Source organism: Orycteropus afer, unplaced genomic scaffold, assembly GCF_000298275.1.
Source record: "Orycteropus afer afer isolate SDZICR_OR568_19922 unplaced genomic scaffold, OryAfe1.0 scaffold00074, whole genome shotgun sequence".
In the NCBI taxonomy this organism is placed as follows: Eukaryota; Metazoa; Chordata; class Mammalia; order Tubulidentata; family Orycteropodidae; genus Orycteropus; species Orycteropus afer.
Genome location: NW_006921661.1, coordinates 3,882,757 through 3,906,665, shown reverse-complemented (window position 1 = coordinate 3,906,665; position 23,909 = coordinate 3,882,757). Strand labels below are relative to the sequence as shown.

Here is a 23,909-nt window from a genome sequence, read left to right as displayed (position 1 = left end):
GCTAGGTTGTATGGTTGTTGTATGTTTAGGTTTTTTTTTTTTTTTTTTTTCAAGAAAAGAAAACAACTACTAACTGTTACCAGAGTGGCTGTACCACTTTACATTCCCTCCAACATTTGGTGTTGTCGCTAATTTTTATTTTAGCCATTCTAATAGGTGTCTAATGATATCACATTGTGGTTTTAATTTGCAATTTGCATCTCCCTAATGACGAAATATGTTGAACATCTCTGTGTGTTTATTTTCCACCTGTACATCTTCTTCATAGCATTATCTGTTTGTGTCTTTTGCTCATTTTCTAATAGGATTATTTATTTTCACTGATGGTCAGCATTTGAGAGTTCTTTATATATTCTAGATACAAGTTCTCTGTCAAGTATGTGGTCTACAAATATTTTCTCCTGCTTTATACCTTGTCTTTTTATCTTCTTTATTCAGTCTTTTCACAGAGCAAATTTTGATGAGGTCCAATTTTCCTTTTATGTGTTGTGCTTTTAGTGTCAAATCTAATAACTCAAGGCCTAGCTCTAGATCCCAAGATTTTCTCTTATGCTTTTTTCTAAAATTTTTAGTTTTACATTTTACATTTAAGGCTGTGATTCATTTTGAAGCTTAGGTCAAGGTTTATGTATTTATTGTTTTGCTTATGAATATCCAGTTGCTCCAGAACCATTTGCTGAAAAGGCTGTTCCTTCTCCATTGAATTGTTTTTGTACCTTTGTTAAAAATCATTTGGATATATTTGTGTGGGTCTATCTCTAGGTTCTTTATTCTGTTCCATTGATCTATGTAAACATTTCAAGATCTATCCTGAAGTTCAACACTGTCAGTAATATTATTCATACACCTACAAGGAAGACCAGTTAATATGACTATTCAAGTGTATATACCAACTACTAATGCCAAAGACAAATCAAAAAATTTTTACCAACTTTTGCAGTGTGAAATTAATCAAACATGCAATCAAGATACGTTGGTAATTACTGGTAGTTGGAATGTGAAAATTAGGAAGAAGAATCAGTAGTTGGAAATCATGACCTTGGTGATAGAAATGACTCCAGAGATTGCATGACAGAATTTTGCAAAACTAATGAAATATTCAGGAGCTCTGGTAGCATAGTGACTTACTTAACTGCTAACCAGAAAGGTGGCGATTCAAACCCACCAGCCACTCCTTAGAAGGAAGGTTGGGCAATCTACTTCCGTAGTGATACCACCTCAGAAACCCAAGGAGGGGTCGCTATGAGTCAGGTCCAATTCGACGGCACATAACAACAACAACAACAATTACAGTTATTAATTGTAATAAAATTATTCCTCTGAGGTTAGCTGGATTCTTAGTTACATAATAATATATTATTTAAAAAATTGTCTTCCTTAAAACATAATGAAAGATAAGAAATGTTCACATTTTGTGAGGAGGGCTATTTTTGTAGGCAAAGTACACTTCCTTTGCCAAAGAATAATGATCGACTAACTTCATTTTCCTTTCTTGTTCAGGTGATGTATGGAATGTTGGTCTTCACATTAGTACTACGATCTATATATATTGTTACCTGGTAAGTAGTTTGGATCATCAACACTATGATCAGAGTATCATCAAACTTACAACAGTAAAACTATAGCCTAAATTTAAATGATAAAAACCCAGCTCCAGCAGGGATGTTAATAGAAAACTATAACCTGACATTTATTATGTCATATTATAAGTTCTTCAATTAAGTTAATAGGCATTACATGAAAACAAGGGTCTAAAATCAAAGAAGTATGAGGAAATCTGTGTGTGATGGCCTCCTGTTGAATATTTACAGGGTACATTAGTATATTTAAAAACTTGAAAAATCCTTTGTTTCTCAAACCTACTTGACTAGGGAACTCTTTTACATAACACCTCTCAAGGAAAGCTACTGATGTCATAAAGAACCAGTGTTTCATTAAACATCATTGGGGAAACGGATATAATTTTTATAGAGTTCATGAAAATTAAATAAGAAATAATGTTTGTTTGAGTATCTTAAATAGAGCCTGGCCATATAGAGGTGCTCAGTTAATAAATAGTATGATTTGTGGGGGATTTTCTCTTTTTTATTTTCTTAAAACTTTAATTTTGAGATAATTATAGAAGCACAGGCATTTGTAAGAAATACTATAAACAGATACCCTATACATTTTGCCCACTTTCTTCCAGTGGTAACATCTTGCAAACTACAATAGCAAGCAGGATTTAACATTGATATAGTGAAGATACAGAATAATTCCATCCCCACAAGGATCCCTATGTTGCCTTTTTATAGCCACACCCACTTCCCTCTGCTTTCCCTTGCCCTTTTTCTGCTACCCCCTTTCCTTATCCCCTGGCAAAACCATTGGTCTGTTCTCCATTTCTATAATCCCATCATTTCAAAAATGTTATATAAAATGGAATCGTTGTGTACACCTCCTCACTTATGGAGGATATTTCTCATTTACAACAACTCTTAAAAAAGTTTTCAGGCAGCACCTCAGATGGCTACCCCAAACAATATACAGAGGGCCCAGTGACAGATGGATCACATGAGGGACAGTGGCCAGTCAGTCACAGGATGCCTTCTCCCATTCATCTGCAACATCTCAGTCTAGCCAGAGAGGGCATGGTGAGACAGTGAGATAATGCAAGGTTGCAGGCAGGCAGGGGGAGGCCAGTTGAGGGAGGTCAGTAAGAGGAGATGGAGAGGTAGGGGGCTGTGCAGGGCTGCAGGGCCAGGACAGACAGAGGATGAGTAAGGTCCCCACCCAGGGTGGGAGGCAGTGGGCGATGAGCAACACCACCATCAGTCCCAACCCCTGCGGGCTTTGTGGTGGTGCAGAAGGCATGGTGGGGAAGGAGGGCCCACTGCATCATGCACATCCTCAGGTGCAGTGTGGGCACCTCACAGGTGGTGAGTGACCCGAGGTGCGGGACCAATGATGAAGATGAGACACGGCCCCGGGCTCTCGCTTGAAACCAATTTTATGTAACGAACTGATCTTTGGAAGCTAACTATGTTGATAAATGAAGAATGGGTATATCAGTTTTTGCTTGGCTTTTGCACTCAGCATAGTTCTCTGAAGATTTATCCAAGTCATTCAGTTTATCAATAATTCATTCCTTTTCATTGCTGAGTAGTCGTTCATGGTATGGATGTACTGCAGTGTAACCTTTTGTCTGTTGAAGGACAGCTGAGTTTCCAGTTTGGGGCTATTGTGAAGAGCTGCTATGAACATTTGTGTATAGATTTCTGTGTAAACATAAAGTCTCATTTATCTGGAATAAATGCCCAAGAGTGGAAATGCTAGGTTGTATGGTTGTTGTATGTTTAGGTTTTTTTTTTTTTTTTTTTTCAAGAAAAGAAAACAACTACTAACTGTTACCAGAGTGGCTGTACCACTTTACATTCCCTCCAACATTTGGTGTTGTCGCTAATTTTTATTTTAGCCATTCTAATAGGTGTCTAATGATATCACATTGTGGTTTTAATTTGCAATTTGCATCTCCCTAATGACGAAATATGTTGAACATCTCTGTGTGTTTATTTTCCACCTGTACATCTTCTTCATAGCATTATCTGTTTGTGTCTTTTGCTCATTTTCTAATAGGATTATTTATTTTCACTGATGGTCAGCATTTGAGAGTTCTTTATATATTCTAGATACAAGTTCTCTGTCAAGTATGTGGTCTACAAATATTTTCTCCTGCTTTATACCTTGTCTTTTTATCTTCTTTATTCAGTCTTTTCACAGAGCAAATTTTGATGAGGTCCAATTTTCCTTTTATGTGTTGTGCTTTTAGTGTCAAATCTAATAACTCAAGGCCTAGCTCTAGATCCCAAGATTTTCTCTTATGCTTTTTTCTAAAATTTTTAGTTTTACATTTTACATTTAAGGCTGTGATTCATTTTGAAGCTTAGGTCAAGGTTTATGTATTTATTGTTTTGCTTATGAATATCCAGTTGCTCCAGAACCATTTGCTGAAAAGGCTGTTCCTTCTCCATTGAATTGTTTTTGTACCTTTGTTAAAAATCATTTGGATATATTTGTGTGGGTCTATCTCTAGGTTCTTTATTCTGTTCCATTGATCTATGTAAACATTTCAAGATCTATCCTGAAGTTCAACACTGTCAGTAATATTATTCATACACCTACAAGGAAGACCAGTTAATATGACTATTCAAGTGTATATACCAACTACTAATGCCAAAGACAAATCAAAAAATTTTTACCAACTTTTGCAGTGTGAAATTAATCAAACATGCAATCAAGATACGTTGGTAATTACTGGTAGTTGGAATGTGAAAATTAGGAAGAAGAATCAGTAGTTGGAAATCATGACCTTGGTGATAGAAATGACTCCAGAGATTGCATGACAGAATTTTGCAAAACTAATGAAATATTCAGGAGCTCTGGTAGCATAGTGACTTACTTAACTGCTAACCAGAAAGGTGGCGATTCAAACCCACCAGCCACTCCTTAGAAGGAAGGTTGGGCAATCTACTTCCGTAGTGATACCACCTCAGAAACCCAAGGAGGGGTCGCTATGAGTTGGATCCAACTCAATGGCACATAACAACAACAACAACAATGAATTATTCACTGCAAGTACCTTTTTTCATCAACATAAATGGTAACTGTACATATGGACTTTGCCAGATGGAGTACACAAGAATCAAATCAACGAAGTCTGTGGAAAAAGATGATGGAGAAGCTCAGTATCATCAGTCAGAACAAGGCCAGAGGTGACCTGCAGAACAGACCTCAGCTGTCACATGCAAGTGCAAGTTGAAGCTGAAGAAAATTAAAGCAAGTCCTTGAGAGCCAAAGTACAACCTTGAATATATCCCATCTGAATTTAGAGATTATCTCAAGAATAGGTTAGACATGTTGAACACTAATGACCAAAGACCAGACAAGTTGTTGGATGACATCAAAGATATCATACATGAAAAAAGCAAAAGGTCACTAAAAAGGAAATAAAGAAAAGCTAAAAATGGGTATCAAAAGAAACTCTGAAATTTGCTCTTAGAATCTATTCTTTAGAGTAGCTAAAGCAAATGGAAGATAGTCTCAGAGGACATCAAGGTCAATTAGCATAACAGTCTTCAAAGACAACACAGTTCTATATCTTACTTCGGTGAGTATCAACTGGGATCCTAAAAGCTTGTGAGTAACCATCTAAGGTGCAGCTTTGATCTCTACCCGTCCCGAGCAAAGAATAAAGAAAATCAAACATTCTCAAGGAAACAATTAGTCCAGAGGACTGATGGACTACTTGGACCCCAGCTTCCATGACCCTGAGACCAGAAGAACTAGATGATTCCTGGATACCCCTGCTGACCGCTCTGAAAAGGATCACAATAGGAGGTCTTAGACAAAATGGGAGAAAAATGTGGAACAAAACTCAAATAATAAAAAGACCAGGCTTATTAGTCTGAGAGTGACTGCTAGAACCTCCGAGACTATGGCCCTCAGGCACCCTTCAAGCCTGAACTCCCCCTGCCTTGGCTCAACTTTGAGCCAAACAATAGACAGGTCTGTAAGGTGAAGAATAACACCAAGGAGGTATGCACTCCTTAGAATAATCAGCCTTGCTAGATCAAGAGCAGCTTTGCCTAGGGATAAAGTTCAGAAGGCAGGAAGGGATAGGAAATAAAGATGAATGAAAATGGTAAACACAGGAAGGAAGTGGGAAGAGTGCTGTTTCATTGTGGGAATTAACAGTCAGTGTCACAAAAGAAAATGTGTATGAATTGTTAAGTGGAAATTTTGCTCTGTAAACTTCCAACCAAATCACAATAAAAAGTAAAATAATGATAATAAAGCAAATGGAAGAAATAAAAAAGCCAAATAGACAATTTCAAAGGGTGGCTCAAGAAGACAAAGTAAAATATTACAATGAACTGTGCAAAGACCTGGCATTAGAAAACCAAAAGGGAAGAACACGTTCAGCATTTCTCAAGCTGAAAAGACTGAAGAAAAAATTCAAACCTTGAGTTGCAATATTAAAGGATTCTATGGGCAAAATATCGAATGATGTAGGGTGCATCAAAAGAAGATGGAAGGAATACACAGTCACTGTACCAAAAAGAATTGTTCGACATTCAGCCATTTCAGGAGGTAACATATGATCATGAACCAATGGCATTGAAGAAAGAAATCCAAGCTGCACTGTATGCGTTGGCAAAAAAAAAAAAGCCTCCAGGAATTGAAGGAACATCAACTGAGATGTTTCAACAAACATGCAACTCTGAAAGCGCTCACTTTTCTATGCCAAGAAATTTGGAAGATAGCTATCTGGCCAGCCAACTGGGAGAGATCCTTACTTGTGCCCATTCCAACAGGAAACAGAAATTATTAAACAATATCATTAATATCACACACAAGTAGAATTTTGCTGAAGATAATTCAAAAAGAGTTGCAGCAGTACATAGACAGGGAACTGGCAGAGATTCAATCCAGATTCAGAAGAGTATATGAAATGAGGGATATTGCTAATGTCAGATAGATCTTGGCTGAAAGCAGAGAATACCAGAAAGATGTTCATGTATGTTTAATTGACTTGGCGAAGGTATTGACTGTAAGGATCATAACAAAGTATGGATAGTATTGGGAAGAATGAGGATTTCAGAATACTTAATTGTACTCATGTGAAAAATGTACATAGACCAAGAGACATTCATTTGAACAGAACAAGGGGATACTGCATGATTGAAAATAAGGGAAGTTGTGCATCAGAGTCATATCCTTTCACCATTCTTATTCAATGTGTAACATGCTGAGCAAATAATCTGAGAAGATGGATTATATGAAGAACATGGCTTCAAGATTGGAGTAAAACACATTAACAACCTGAGATATGCAAAAGACACAACCTTGTTTGCTGGAAGTGAAGAGGACTTGAAGCACTTACTGATGAAGATCAAAGACTAGTCTCCAATATGGATTATACATCAACATAAAACCCAAAAACCAAAACAACCAGACCAATAAGCAACATCATGATAAACAGAGAAAATACTGAAATTGTCAAGGATTTCATTTTACTTGAATCCACAATCAGCCCCCATGAAAGTAGCAGTCAAGAAATCAAATAACATAGGCTCCATCTGCTGCAAAAGACCTCTTTAAAGTGTTAAAAATGCAAAGATGTCACCTTGAGGACTAAGGTATGCCTGGCCCAAGCCGTGGTATTTCAGTCACCTCATATGCATGCAAAAGCTGAACAACAAGTGAGGAAGACCAAAGAAGTAATGCTTTTGAATTAAATCTTGACTGCCAGAAGAACAAATAAATCTGTCTTGGAAGAAGTATACCCAGAATGCTCCTTAAAAGAGAGGATGGCAAGACTATCTCATGTAGTTTGGGCATTGTGGCAGTTAAATTTGTTTGTCAACTTGGCTGGGCCTGGTTGAGTGGCTGGGCAGCTGGTGGTAGTTATTCCCCATGATGAGACTGGCAATCAACTCCATAGTGGAATCTACCACATGCAGCTGAGTAGCTGCCTTTGAGATGTGGTCTGCTTCCTGTATATAAGGCGAAGCCTTGGGGATAGTCTTTAGCTTATGACATGCTTGGACCCTGCATGTAGTCGTGTCATTGTTCAGCAGCCTGCCATGCTGTGCTGACTTTGGGACTTACAATGGACTTAAATTAATGGCCTGCCATTTGGTTTGGTAACATCGGGACTGTACCTTTTTACTTGTCAACCTTGGGCTTGTCAGCCTCAGCAGCCAGCAGCTATCTGAGTGAAGAAACGCCTCTAGCTCCAGTGGGCCGGGAGCAGGAGGCAGAGCTGAAGCCTAAGGCTGAGGGGCTTTCACCCAGCCCCTAGAGCCTGGCACATTGAACTTGGACTTAAAGCCTCCAAACTGTAAGAGAATAAACTCCCGTTTGTTAAGGCCATCCCATTTGTGGTATATATTTCTTGTCAGAGAGGCACTAGGTAATCAGAACAGTCATGATATCAGGACGGACCAGTCCCTGAAGAAGGACATCATCATGCTTGATGTAAAGTATGTTGTTGTTGTTATGTGCCGTCGAGTCGGACCCGACTCATAGAGACCCCTCCTTGGGTTTCTGAGGCAGTATCACTGTGGAAGTAGATTGCCCAACCTTCCTTTTGAGGAGTGGCTGGTGGGTTTGAACCACCAGCCTTCTGGTTAGCAGTCAAGTGCCTTAGGCACTATGCTATGAGATAGATTGACATAGTGACTTCAAACAATGGGCTTAACCATAACAGCAATTGTGAGGATGGTGCAGGATCAGGCAGAGTTTCGTTCTGTTGTATATGGGGTCGCTGTGAGTGGGAACCAACTGAACAGCGCCTAACAAAAATATTTCTGGGTTCTCTGTTTCATTGATCAGTGCGTCTGTCTGTCTGTCTGTCCCACAGTTTTGATTACTGTACCTATACAATAAGTTTTTAAGTCACAAAGACTGATTCTTTTTACCTCTTCTTTTTCAAAATTGCTTTAGCTATTCACATTCCTTTGCCTTTCTATATGTATATCAGAACAGTGTTGTCTATGTTTAAAATCCTGTTGGGATTTTGATAGGAATCACTTTAAACCTGCCTATAAATTTGGAGAGAATTGACATCTTTACTGTGTTTGAGTCTTGTAAACACAGTATGCCTCACTGCTTATTAGATCTTTGATTTCTCTTATCTGTATTTTGTGGTTTTCAGGTATTCTGAAGTCCTATACATGTTTTTTTAGATTTACATCTAAGTATTTTTTGTTTTTAAAGTAATTATCCATAGTATTGTATTTTCTTAATTTCAGTGTCCAAAGATTCATTGGTAGTATGTAGAAATACAATAGGTTTTGAAATGTCATTTTCATCTTGCCGCTTTGCTGAACTCATCAATTCATTCTTGGAATATTTTTCTGTATACCTTGGAATTTCCTGTGTAGACAATTATTTCATCTGTAAATAGGGACATTTTTATTCTTTTTTTTCTGATGTATATGTTTTTTATTTTATTTTCTTGCCTTATTGCTCTGACTAGAACTTCCAGGGACTGTGTTGATCAAGACCCTAGAGTGCAGACATCCTTACCTTTTCCCTGATCTTAGAGTGAAAGCATTCAATCTTTCTCCATTAAGTCCAATATTAGCTATAGGGTTTTTTTTTTGTTTTGTTTTAGATACTCTTTATCAAGTTAATTAAGTTGCCCTCTGCTGTTGTTGTTGTATGCTGTCATGTTGATTCCGTTCTACTCGATTTACCACATATTGGTTTCCTAGGCTGTAATCTTTATGGGACTAGACCACCAGGTCTTTTCTCCTATGGAGCTGTTAGTGGGTTCAGACGCCTGAACTTTTGGTTAGTAGCCAAGTGCTTAACCATTGCACCACCAGGGCTCCTGATTGCCCTCTATTCCTAACTTTATGAGAGCTTTGTAATCAAGAATAAAGGAGGTCTGGTGGCATAGTGCCTAAGGCACTTGACTGCTAACCAGAAGGTTGGCGGTTCAAACCCACCAGCCACTTCTCAGAAGGAAGGTTGGGCAATCTACTTCCATAGTGATGTCACCTCAGAAACCCAAGGAGGAGTCACTATGAGTCGGATCCAACTCAACGAGAGTAAGTTTGATTTTGGTTTTTATAATGAATAAGTGTTGAATTTCATCAGATGCTTTTTCCATATCAACTGATATGATATGAGTTTTCTTCTTTATCCTGTTAATATGGTGAATTGTATCAATTGATTTTTAAATATTGGACCAGCCTTACATTCTAGAATAAACTCTACTAGTCATGGTGTATGATTTTTAAAATATATTGATGAATTCTGTTTTTTAACATTTTGTTAAGGAGTTTTGCATCTATTTTCATGAAGAATATTAGTCTGTAGTTTTATTTTTTATTGTACTGTCTGGTCTTGGTATCATAGTAATACTAGCTTCATAAAATAAATTGGGAAATATTCCTATTGCTTCCATTTTCTGGAAGTGATTGTGTAGAATTGGTACTAATTGTTTAAATGTTTGGTATAATTCTCCAGTGAGACCATCTGGCCTGGTGATTTATTTGTTTATGCTCCATGGGTGCTTGAAAAGAATGTATATTCTGCTCTTTTCTTAGATGCAATGTCCTATAAACGTTGATTAGTTCCTATTGGTTGATGGTTGTGTTGGGGTCCCCAAGACTACCCTCAGTTTCAAAGGTTTGCTAGAAGGACTCACAGGACTCAGAAAAGCTGTTATACTCATAGTTACTATTTATTATAGTGAAAGGGTAAAGATTTCAGTCAGCAAAGGGAAAAGTCACCTAATGCAGAATCTAGGAGAAACCAGGTGCAAGCTTCCAGTTGTCCTCTCCCAGAAGAGTTGGTTAAACAGTGCTTAATTTTCCCAGCAATGATAACACATAAAAGTATTGCCAACCACTGGACCTCACCCAAGTATTAGTGTCCAGGGTAGTCCTTGGAGGTCAGTCACACAGGTTTAGTGTAACCACATGACTAACCTAAACTACTCATTCTCCAGCCCCACTCAAAGTCAAACAGATGCATTGTGGCCCCAGGGGACCCAGGTGAACAAAAACAAGGTGTTCACTGCACCTTGTACACAATGTGTACATCACATTATTAACATAAATTATCTGCCATAGCCAATGTCTCAGGTATACAAGAACACTCCTATCAGACAGGCTATTCCAAGAACTTAAAGATTATCTCCTAGAAACCAGTCAAGGATCAAACCTTTCTTAGAAGTATTAAGTGTTTGTGTACCAAAAGTCTTCCAAGTAAGCATAATCTGGGTCCTCCCGGTTAACCCTTCATTGTACAGTGGGTTGTTGAGTTCTTCCATATCCTTGTTGATGTTCTGTCTAGTTGTTCTACCAATTGTTGAGAGAGAATTGTCAAAGTCTCTGAATATAATTATGGGTTTTTCTGTTTCTCCTTTGTACTATCAGTTTTTGCTTCACATATTCTGCAGCTTTATTGTTTTGGTAGCATAGTGCCTAAGGCACTTGACTGCTAATCAGAAGGCTGGCAGTTCAAACCCACCAGCCACTCCTCGGAAGGAAGATGGGGCAATCTACTTCCGTAGTGATACTGCATCAGAAACCCAAGGAGGGCTCACTATGAGTCGGGTCCGACTCGACAGCACATAACAACAACAACATAGTTTGGTATAGGAGCTCTAGTGGCGTAGTGCCTAAGGCATTTGACTGCTAACCAGAAGACTGGCAGTTCAAACCCACCAGCCACTCCTCAGAAGGAAAGTTGGGCAATCTACCTCTGTAGTGATACTGCCTCGGACACCCAAGGAGGGGTCACTATGAGTTGGATCCAACTTGATGGCAGTAGGATTGTTTCGTACATAGACATTTAGGATTGCTTTGTCTTCTTAGGACTGACCCTTTTGTCATTATGTAATGTCCCTTTTTGTCTCTGGTAATTTTCTTTGCTCTAAAGCCTACTTTATCTATTATTAGTATAACCATATATTAACACTTTTTTTTTGAAATAAAGTTTGCATGATATATCTTTTTCCATTCTTCACTTTCAACCTGCGTATATTGTTCTAGTTGAAGTGAGTTTCCTTTTGACATCATATAGTTGGGTCATATTTTTTAATGCACTCTTCCAGTCTCACTCTCTATTTCTTTAATCCTTCTTATAGTTGGTCTCTGTTTTACTTTCTTTTTCTGTTGTAAAATATACACAACATAAAATTTGTCATTTTAACTGTTTTTAAGTATACAATCCAGAGTATTAATCACACTCACAATGTTTTGCATCTATCACCACTATTTGTTTCCAAAACTTTGTCATTTCCCCAAACAAAAACTATACTTATTAAGCAATAAGGAGCTCTGGTAGCATAGTGCCTAAGGCACTTGACTGCTAACCAAGAGGCTGGCGGTTCAAACCCACCAGCCACTCCTCGGAAGGAAGGTTGGACAGTCCTACTTCCGTAGTGATACTGCCTCAGAAACCCAAGGAGGGGTCTCTATGAGTTGGGTCCGACTCGACAGCACATAACAACAACAAGAACATTAAGCAATAACTTCCATTGCCCTCCTCCCAGAGCCCATGTAACACCACTAATCTATTTTTTGTCTCTGTGCAATTGTCTATTCTAGATATTTCATATAAATGGGGTCTTTGTCCTTTTGTGTCTGACTTATTTCATGTTACATAATGTTTTCAAGGTTCACCCATATTGTAACATCTATTACTACTTCAGTCCTTTTTATGGTGGAATATTTTTCCATTACTAGTCATTTTTTGTAAAAAAAAAAAAAAAGTTTTATTGAAATACAGTTTATGCACAGTGAAATACACAAAACTAAAGTGACATGAGTCAATGCTTTTTTTTTTGCAGAAAAAAGTCCAGTTCCCTCCCCTCCGACCCCTGGTAACTAACAAAGAAAGTTTCTTTCCATATATAAATCTGTCCTTAATTTTTTACAATAATTAATACTGTATCTGTCCTTCTCTGATTGACTTATTTCACTCAGCATCATGTCCTCCAAGTTCATTCATGTTATGTGGTGTTTTATAGTTTCTATCTTACTCTTTAGAGTTGCATAGGATTCCACTGTGTGTATGTACCATAGTTTGCTTATCCATTGTTCTGTGGATGGGCACCTAAGTTGTTTCCATCTTTCTGCTATTGTAAATAATGCTGCAATGAACATGGGTATGCATATATCTGTTCTTGTCCTGGGTCTCACTTCTTTAAGATATATACCTAGTAATGTGATTGCTGGGTCAAACGGTATTTCTAATTCCAGCTTTTTAAGGAATCGCCATACTGCTTTCCACAGTGTTTGTATCACTTCACAGTCCCACCAGCAGTGTATGAGAGTCACAGTCTTTCCACATCCTCACCAGCATTTGTTATTTTCTGTCTTGTTGAACTTTGCTATTAGTGCTGGGGTGAGATGGTATCCCATTGTTGTTTTGATTTGCATCTCTCTAATGGCATTTCTTCATGTATTTGCTGGCCACCTGAATATCCTCTTTGGTGAAGTGTCTATTCATATCTTCTGCCCATTTTTTAATTGGATTGTTAATCTTTTTGTTGTTGAGGTGTTAGAGTTTTTGTAAATTTTAGAGATAAGCCCCTTGTCAGATATGTCATTGCCGAATATTTTTTCCCAATTTGTAGGTTCTCTTTGTAGAAGGTCTCATTCATCTAGTTTATTTTCAGCTATTTGTATATCTTGAGTTAAGCTTGACAGTCTATTTATGCCATAAATTAGGGCCCCTAAATTTGCCCCTATTTTTTCCTTGAGGAATTTTATAGTTTTAGGTTTCACTTAAGTCTTTGATCCACCTGGAGTTAGTTTTTGTGTATGATGTGAGGCACAGATCTTGTTTCATTTTTATGCAAATGGATATCCAGTTTTGCCAGCACCATTCGTTAAAGAGACCATCTCTTCCCCCATTTAATGGATTTCAGCCCTTTGTCAAAAATCAGCTGACCATAGGTCGATGGATCTGTTTCTGGGTTCTCAGTTCTGTTCCACTAGTCTGTATGTCTGTCATACCAGTACCAAGATGTTTTGACTACTGTGGCTGTATAGCAGGTTTTGAGATCTGGGAGTGTGAGACCTCCCACTTTGTTGTTCTTCTTCAGTAGTGCTTTGCTTATTCCAGGTCTCTTTCTTTTCCATATAAAATTAGTGATTGTTTTTTCTATATTCTTAAAGAATGCTGATGGGATCTGGATTGGGAATGCATTGAATGTATAGATTGCTTTGGATAGAATTGACATTTTCACAATGTTCAATCTTCCTATCCATGAACATGGTATGTTCTTCCACTTATATAGATCTCTTAGGTTTCTTGGAGTAGTGATTTGTAGTTTTCTTTGTACAGGTCTTTTGTGTCCCTAGTGAGATTTATTCCCAAGCATTTTATTTTTTTGGTAGCTATTGTAAATGGTATTGATTTCTTTATTTCCTTTTCAGCAATCTCTTTGCTGTTGTAGAGGAATCCAACTGGTGTTTGTATGTTGATCTTGTATCCTGCCACTATGCTAAATCTCTCAACTAGTTCTGATAGTTTTTTTTTTGCTGAGTCTCTTGAGTTTTCTATGTATACGATCATATCATCAACAAATAGGGATAGTTTGACTTCTTCCTTACCAATTTGGATACCTTTGATTTCCGTTTCTTGTCTTATTGCCCTGGCTAGGACTTCCAATACAGTGTTGAATAGAAGTGTTGATAGAGGGTATCCTTGCTAGTTCCTGTTGGCAAGGAGAATGGTTTCAGTCTCTCTCCACTGAGAATAATGTTGGCTGTTGGTTTTGCATATATGCCCTTTATTGTGTTGAGGAATTTCCCTTCTATCCTGTTTTGCTGAGAGTTTTTATCAGGAATTGGTGTTGAACTTTATCAAATGCCTTTTCTGCATTGATTGATATGATCATGTGGTTCTTTTCCTTTGTTTTATTTATGTGGTGGATGATGTTGGTTGTTTTTCTAATGTTGAACTATCCTTGCACACCTCATTACCAGTCTATTTTAATTGGTGTGGTTAGATCATTTGCATTTGATGTCATTATTAATATATGAGGGCTTAAAAATGCAACCACTCCCATGGAGTCGAATCTGACTCATAGTGACCCCTCCTTGGGTTTCTGAGGCGGTATCACTATGGAAGTAGATTGCCCAACCTTCCTTCCAAGGAATGGCTGGTAGGTTTGAACCTCCAGACCTCTGGTTAGCAATCAAGTGCTTTAGGCACTATGCCACCAGAGCTCCCACATGAGGGCTGAAGTCTTCCTTTTTTTTTTTTTCTGTTTGTTTTGTTTTTCATTTGTTTTCTTTTTCCTCTTTTTCTGCAAGTTACTTGAACATTTTTGAGAATTTCATATTAGTATATCTATAATATTTGTGTTTCTCTTTGCATAACTTTTTTCAGTGGTTATTGTCACTGTTACATTATATATTTATAATATACCAAAGTCTACTGATACTAACATTTTTCCAGTTCTAGTGAAGTGCAGAAACCTCACCTTGCCTTTATGTCATTTACCAAGCAGCTAAAAGACAAGACTGTCCAATGAAAGGTTTATATAAGGAAGGAAACTTCTTTTTTATTGGTTACCAGGGATGGGAGGAGAGGGGAGGGAAAATTGCTACATAGGTAAGAGACAAGTATTGACTTGGGTGAAGGGAAAGGGAATATATCAAAAGCAAGTGACTGACATGATAACACTAAGGAAAAGGACGACCCAGAGAGGTGCACAAGAGGTACAGACAACAAAGAGAAACACTTTTACATACTCAGTGCTGCATTATCAGTAATAACAAACATTAATCCATGGGTGGATACATAGGTAGACAGGCTGAATGATCAAGCATGTCTAGGCAAACGGGAATATACCCATGACCATATATGAGTTTGGCAGATGATATTTCTACATATGTATTTGTATGTGCTAGAAGAATGTCCATATGTGTAATAAGAGATAACAGGGCAAAGTTATGATAACTTCTTAGCCACAGGCAAACATCCTGAGGTAATAAGTCACTGGGTCCATGGGCTTGGGACCATGGTCTCAGGGGACATCAAGCTCAATTGGCATAACATACTACACACAAAGATAGTTCTATATCCTACTTTGGTGAGTAGCAACTGGGGTCTTAAAAGCTTACAAGCAGCCATCTGAGATGCAACAATTGGTCTCTCCTCATCCAGAGCAAAGAAGAATGAAGAAAACAAAAGATACATGGAAACAATTAGTCCAGCGGACTAGTGCACCATGCACACCTCAGCCTCCATGACCCTGAGACCAGAAGAACTAGATGGTGCCCAGCTGCTACTGTCAACCACTCGATAAGGGATCAGAATAGGAGATCCTGGATAGAGTGGAGAAAAATGTGGAACAAAACTGAAAATCATAAGAAAGACCAGGCTTACTGGTCTGATAGAGACTGGTGAAGCCCCCAAGACTATGGCCCCTACACACGCTTTGGGCCTGGAGTTGAACACACCCCATGGCTTCCAGCCAAAAAATAAATAGGCATATAAGGTGAACATTTACACCAGGTAGGTACATGCCTTAGAACAATCAACCATGGAAGATCAGAGGGAAATATTTGCACAGGAGATAGCTCAGAGGACAGTAATGCATAGGAAGGAAGGACACAGGGAAAAGGTGGTCACAGACAGGAAGTGTGAAGAGAGCTGTTACATTATGGGGATTGCAGTCAATATCATGAAACAAAATGTGTATGAACTGTTGTATGGGAAATGGGGACCTAGCTACATGTTGTTCAAAAGAAATACAACTAAAACATAAATATACAAATTTGGAGTGAAAAGGATATAAAAATATATGTGTTGTTGTAAGATGCTGTTGAGTTGTTTCTGACTCATAACAACCCTATGCACAACAGAACAAAGTACTGCCTGGTCCTGTACCTTCCTCACAATTTTTTCTGTACTTGAGCCCATCAGTGGAGCCGTGTGCCAGTCTATCTCATTGAGGGGTCATCACCTTTTTCACTGACCCTCTGCTTTACCAAGCATGATGTCCTTCTCCAGGACTGGTCCCTTCTGATCACATGGCCAAAGTACATGAGACGAAGTCTGGCCATTTCCACTTCTAAGGAGCATTCTGGCTGTACTTCTTTCAAGACAGATTTATTCATTCTTCTGGCAGTCCATGGCATTTTCAGTATTCTTCGCCAACATCACAATTCAAAGGCATCAATTCTGCAGTCTTCTTATTTATTTTGTCCAACTGTTACAGGCATATAAGACTATTGAAGTTACCAGGGCTTTGGTCAATTATACCTTAGTCTCTGAAGTGATATCTTTGCTCTTTAACCTCTAAAGAGATCTTTTGCAGCATATTTTCCCAGTACAATATGTTGTCTGATTTCTTGACTGTTGCTTCCATGGGCATTGATTGTGGATCCAAGTAAAATGAAATCCTTGACAATTTCAATCTTTTCTCTATTTATAGTGTTGTTTATTGGTTCGTTTGTGAGGATTTTTGTTTGGTCTAGGTTGAGGTGTAATCTATACTGAAGGCTGTAATTTTTGATCTTCATCAGTAACTACTTCAAGTCCTCTTCACTTTCAGCAAGCAGGGTTGTGTCATCTGCATATCTCAAGTTGTTAATGAGTCTTGCTCCAATCCTGATGACATATTCTTCTTCATATAGTACAGCTACTAGGATTATTTACTCAGTTTACAGATTAAATAAGTATGATGAAAAGATACAACCCTGATCCACACCTTTCCTGATTTTAAACCATGTAGTATCCCCTTGTTCTGTTTAAATGACTGCTTCTTAGTCTGTGTACAGACCAAGCACAATTAAGTGTTCTGGAATTCCCATCCTTCTCACTGTTACCCATAATTTGTGATGATCCACATAGTGAAATACCTAAGCAAAGTCAATAAAACACAAGTAAACATCTTTCTGGTACTCTTTGCTTTCAGCCAAGATCCATCTGACATCAGCAGTGAAAAAATATATACCACATAAATATTGACTGTAAGAAAGTTGGATTAGCCATTTTGATAATAGGGAAATATTTTAAGGCATTATTTAAAAATAAATGTGTTTGCTGCATTACTAATGAAAGATTATTTACCAGAGAGAAATGGCAATTCTAAACCTTTATGCAAAATTTTAAACAAAAATTCCAAGAATTACAGAGAGAAATAGATAATACCCCATTGTGCTGGCATGTTAACACAGCTTGCTCAGTAAATGTTAGACAAAAAAAAATTAATAAGGACATAAATATTTGAGTAACACAACAAAATTGATCTGTTGGACATGAGATTGCATTGTTGTTGTTGTTGTTATTTGCCGTCGAGTCGGCCCCGACTCATAGCGACCCCTCCTTGGGTTCCTGAGGCAGTATCACTATGGAAGTAGGATTGCCCAACCTTCCTTCCAAGGAGTGGCTGGTGGGTTTGAACCGCCAGCCTTCTGGTTAGCAGTCAAGTGCCTTAGCCACTATGCTACCAGAGCTCCCTGAGATTGCATTAGAACCATGCAATTAATGATTAGAGAATGCAGTCTTTTCAGCATACATAAAACAATTACAAAATATCCAGACTCTAGGCTTTGTAAGAAGAGCTCTGGTGGGTAGTGCCTAAAGCATTTGACTGCTAACCAGAAGGCTGGCGGTTCAAACCCACCAGCCACTCCTCAGAAGATTGGGCAATCTACTTCCCTAGTGATACTGCCTTGGAAACTGTCAGAGGGGTCACTATGGGTCGAATCCGACTCAACAGCAGTGAGTTTGGTTTTGGTTTAGGCTTTGTAGGAAGGCTCAACAAACTTAAAACAATTGCTATCATGCATAGTATGTTCTCTGACAAAATGCAGTTAAACAAAACAAGGCAAAGTTACTCAAAATAGCGCACGTTTTGAAATTTAAAAGCATACTTCTAAATACATCACAAGTTTTAAAAAATGAATATGGAAATTTAAAAATACTTAGAATCAATTAAAATATTACAAAGTAGAATATAGTTAAAATAATTATTGGAGGGAAATTTATAGCCTTAGATAGTTACATTAGAGATAGGTAGGCCAAAAAAATAAAGGACTAAAGCATCTAACTTTAGGAATTAGAAAACATGTCGCTAGACTAAACCCAATCAGAAATGAAGAATGAAAATAGTAAAGACAAGGGCAGATATTAACAAAAGGGAAAACAAAGATACAATATTGAAGATCAACAAGTATCTAATTTTGCTCCCTTTTTCAACTCTGTTAGACTAGAGCAAAGAGATTTATTTAAAAAACATAAATCCACAAAGAAAAGATTCAATCACATTTTAAAATCTGGAAAGTAGATGGACTACTGCCAACTGATTAACTTATCTAAGAAAGCCAAATCCTAACCCTGAGCCAATCTAGTTTACATCAAAGAATTTTCTCAAGTTTCAGGCATTAGCAGCAATAGACAATTTGGAAAAGGGATGGAAGAGGTGGTCAAAAATAAGGAGGAATGGTTAAAAGCTATTTAAGAAACTGTTAAATTTGTTTATCTCTTCACCTGCTCTATACCATTGGGCAAATGCAGAAGTCTTGAGGTCTATTCTTCAGAGTCTAGAGTCAAAATTGCCAGGCACAACTGAAGATGTAAGTACCATACTGAAATCAAGAGAATTGTATGACTTTGTGCATTCTAAAAGGAGCCCTAGTGGTATAGGTTAAAGCATTCAGCTGCTAACCAAAAAGCTGGTGGTTTGAACCCCCACCACTCCATGAGACAAATATGAGGCAGTCTGCTTCTGTATAATTAACAGGCTTGGAAAACCTCTGGGGCAGTTCTACTCTGTCCATAAAAGGGTCACTATGAGTCAGAGTCAACTTGACGGCAGTAGGTTTGGGTGAATTCTAAATACTGACTGCAAAGACTTCTAAGTAAAAAAGCGAAAGTCGTCTTTTAGGGAATTTCAGCAGCCTAAAAGACCTGAAAATACTGATACTGGGGATTTCCAACAACTGGCCTAGTGAAATAATCCTACAATGATGGTTACTAGTCCAAAAGCTTTAATCTTTTGCTTAGGGCAAATGTAATGTTTAATCTCTCACCCTTAAGAATGAGGAGACAGTGCCAGGTATATGATGAATGCATCTACTATGTAAGATAGAGGCCAAGCAAGTAATAAAGACAAAGTCAACATGGAGGAAACAACTTACACAGGAAGAAGAAAACTTTAAAATATCATTAACTTATTAATATTCCTAGAGATACACAGTATCTATGAGTCAAGAATGAACAATTGCCATCAAGTCAATTCTGACTTTGGTGACCCCCTGTGTGTCAGAGGAGAACTTGCTTCATAGTGTTTTCAGTAGCTAATTTTTTGTAAGTAGGTTACAGGCCTTTTTTTCCCGAGTGCCTGTGGGTGGACTCAAACCACCAACATTTTGGTTAGCGGCCAATTGCCTTAATGGTTTGCACCACCCAGGGACTCCATGAGTCAAGCATTTTATGTTATATAAAAAAGAAACAGTCCATACACCAAAGAAGGATCTTAGAAATCAAAATATGAAAAACTTAATTGAAAGGTTTGAAAGATACAGTTAAAGAAATCTTTCTGAATATAGATCAAAAAAGAGAAAAATAGAAAGTACAAGAGACTTGGTAGGGATAATACTGGGCCAGAATAGAAGGGCCAACACTAAAAAAAGAGGAGATGGACAGAGAAAAAGGAATAGAGGAAGCTATCCCCAGAATAATTTAAGAAAATATCCTATAATTGAAGTACATGAATTATTAGACTGAAAGAACCCACTGGATACACAGCACAATGGATGAAAATTAGACCCATGCCAAAGTACAGCATCGTGAAAGTTCAGAATACTAGAACAAGGAATATTCTGCAAGTCTTTAGAATTGGGAGCCAGGTATACATTCAAAGGTTCAGGACTCAAAATCACGTACTTATTCAGAGCAACAACTGGAAGCTAGAAGACAGTAGATCCAATGCCTTAACATTTCTAAAGGAAAATTACTTCTAACCTAGAATTTTATACCCCACTAAACTCTCTATAAGGAGTTCTGGTGGCATAGTGGGTAAGGTATTTGGCTGCTAACCAGAAGGTCTGAGGTTCAAACCCACCAGCTACTCCATGGGAGGAAGATGAGGCAATCTACTTCTGTAAAGATTTACAGCCTTGGAAACCCAATGGGGGGCTCTATGAGTCAGAATCAACTCAATGGCACTGAGTTTGGTTTTTGGATTAAACTCTATAAAATATGTGACAAAATATATTTTCAAACATTCAATTTCTGAAAAAACATATATCCCATAAACTGTTACTCACTGAGGAGCCTACCGGAGGTGTGTTTCACCAAAATGAGAGAATTAACCAAAAAGGAAGAAGACATGAGATATGAGACATAGGAGATATAACACAGGAGAGAGATAAAAACAATTCCCAAGGTGAAGGTGAAGGGAAGGGATTTTCCCAGATTATAGCTATACATGAGACAGGTAACCATTCAAGAAAGAACAGTATGACACAGATGTGTTGAAGACCTTCTGCATTATATACGCTTATGCTTGATAATCTAATAGGGGTAGCTCTTTCCTCAGAATCTTATCTGTACTTAGCTTGCATGAACCAAATGCTGATGAAGTTCTTACTCCTCCTCTGTGCCCTGCTACCTGGATAACCAAAGACATTCATTCACCCCACAGAAGAATTTTGCTTTGAACTACTCCTGAGACCTGAAGATTGGCATGGTAAGTAAGCTTAGAAGCAGAAAATAGTGAACACCTACTTCCATTGATCACATTCTTGACATATTTCAGGACCTGGCCTACACTCCAATCCTGCCAGATGCCTTCACTGTGTTAAGCTCTATGTGTCTTCTTGCCTTCACCTACTGTTGTTCCCAAATGATGACATGAAAACTCTCTGAAAAACTGAAGCCAGACAGTGACTGTTTAACTCATCTGCTCTTGAGCACTTTTGTCAAATAGTGGCAATAATGCTCTTTTCATATACAGCCAGGTTTATGCTTGCCAGGTGATTTTTAAATAAATCACCTTTTGCATTCACTTACACACAAATACTTGTCATTTAAAATATTTTTGCAGAAATCTGTTGTCATTTAATATGTTAAATATATATATATGATACCAGAAGATTTAGAGAAAGTATTCTATAAAATTCACCATCTATTTATGATTTTTTAAAAAAGACAAAACAAAAATCTTTACTAACTAGTAATAAAGGGAACTTCCTTAACCTATAAACTATAGCACATATACTTAATCATGATATGTTTTTTAAAAAAATCCCTTTAAAATCAAGAACAAAACAAGGATCATAACTATCACCACTTCATTCAGCATAATACTGATAGAAATCCTGTCCTATTTGGAGATGACATGATCATGCATAGAAAATTTCATAAGATATGTATCTAAAAAAAGGAGCTCTGTTGGCGAAGTGCCTAAGGCATTTGACTGCTACCAGGAGGTTGGCAGTTCAAACCCACCAGTCACTCCATGGAAGGAAGACTGAGCAGTCTACTTCCATAAAGATTTACTGATTTGGAAACCTAAAGGGGGGTTGCTATGAGTCGGAATCAACTTAATGGCAGTGAGTTTGGTTTGGTTTGGTACCTAAAAAACTACCAGAAGTGCTAAATGAATTTGGCAATGTCATATCAATATTCAAAGTACTGTTGTGTTTTTATGTACTAACAGCAAACAATTATAAGATGAAAAAATTTAAAATACCATTTACAATAGCATTTTAAAAATCACATGCTTATGGATTAAATTTAGCAAATATGTACAAGGTATTAAAACCTATAAAACATTACTGAGAGTAATTAAAGAAGACCTAAATTGATGAAGATATATACCATTTTCATAGATTGGAAAACTCATTAATTCTTCTGAATTGATCTATACATATGCAATCCAATCAAAATTTCAGCAGGCTTTTTGATTAAAAATTGAGAAACTGATTCTGAAGAATCTGGGAATGCAAAGGATTTAGAAAAGCCAAAACAGTTTTGCAAAAGAACAACAAAGTTAGAGGCCTTATCCCTACTTGATTTGCCATATGCTGCAGTAATCTAGACCATGTGGAACTGTTGGTATTGAAATTAGATCAGTAGAATAGAGTAGATCATCCAAAATAGGCACACACTATGTACTTGCTAGGAGCTCTGGTAGCATAGTGCGTATGGCACTTGACTGCTAACCAGAAGGCTGGCGGTTCAAACCCACCAGCCACTACTTGGAAGGAAGATGGGGCAATCTATTTCCGTAGTGATACTGCCTCAGAAACCCAAGGAGGGGTCGCTATGAGTCGGATCCAACTCCATGGCAGTGAGTTTGGGTTTTTTTTTTTTTGGATGTACTTGCTTGATTCTTAAAAAATATGCCAAGATAAATTAGTGGGGGAAAGGGTAATCTTGTGAACAAATTGTGCTGGAACAAGTAGATACTTCTATAGGGGAATAAAAGGAACGTCAGTCTTTACCTCAACCCATTCCAAAAATTTACTGAAACTAGGTTATATCCCAGGCGCTCTGGTAGCGTAGTGCCTAAGGCACTTGACTGCTAACCAGAAGGCTGGTGGTTCAAACCCACCAGCCACTCCTCGGAAGGAAGGTTGGGCAATCTACTTCCGTAGTGATACCGCCATAGAAACCCAAGGAGGGGTTGTTATGAGTCAGGTCCAACTCGATGGCAAACAACAACAACAGGTTATATCCCTAAATGTAAAAGCTAAAATTATAAAACTTCTAGAAGAAAATATAAAAAATCTTCACAACTTTTGGTTAGGCAAAGATTTATTAAATAAGACACAAAAGCACAAATTATAATAGAAAAAATGATAAATCGAACATCAAAAATAAAACTTGCACTTCGAAAGACTGTTAAGAAAATGAGACAAGTCACAGATGTGGAGATAATATTTGCAAAATATATATTCAAAAAAGGACTTATCTAGAATATAGAAGTAACTTACAATTCAATAATAAGAAGACAACAAACACATTTTAAAAAAATGGGCAAGAGTTTCAACAAACCCTTCACCAAAGAAGATATGTGGATGGCAGATAAGCACATGAAAAGATGCTCAGCAGCATCAGCCATTAGAAAAATGCAAATGAAGCCCACAGTGAGATAACACTGCACACCTGCTAAAACTACTGACACGAAAAGGATGGACCCTACTAAGTGTTCAGAATGTGGGAAAATTGGAACACACGGTGCCGATGGGAATGAAAAATGATAACAATCACCTAAGAAAACAGTTAGGTGGTATCTTAAAAAGTTAAAAAACATTCACTGGCCATATACCCAAGCCATTCCTCTCCTGTTTGTCATGGATTGAATTGTGTGTCCCTAAAATTTATGTCAACTTGGTTGGGCCATGATTTTCAGTAGTTTAGAAGTTATATAA

At 37.7% G+C, this 23,909-nt stretch overlaps 1 protein-coding gene across 1 annotated transcript in view; it reads left to right on the top strand.

Moving 5' to 3' along the window:
* Positions 1 to 23,909, top strand: part of ACER3 (alkaline ceramidase 3) — a 266,579-nt gene that overhangs the window by 224,185 nt on the left and 18,485 nt on the right. Inside the window, exon 7 of the mRNA XM_007940912.2 lies at positions 1,501 to 1,559. Coding sequence (XP_007939103.1) covers positions 1,501 to 1,559 — 59 coding nt within the window. The remainder of the gene's footprint in view (positions 1 to 1,500; positions 1,560 to 23,909) is intronic.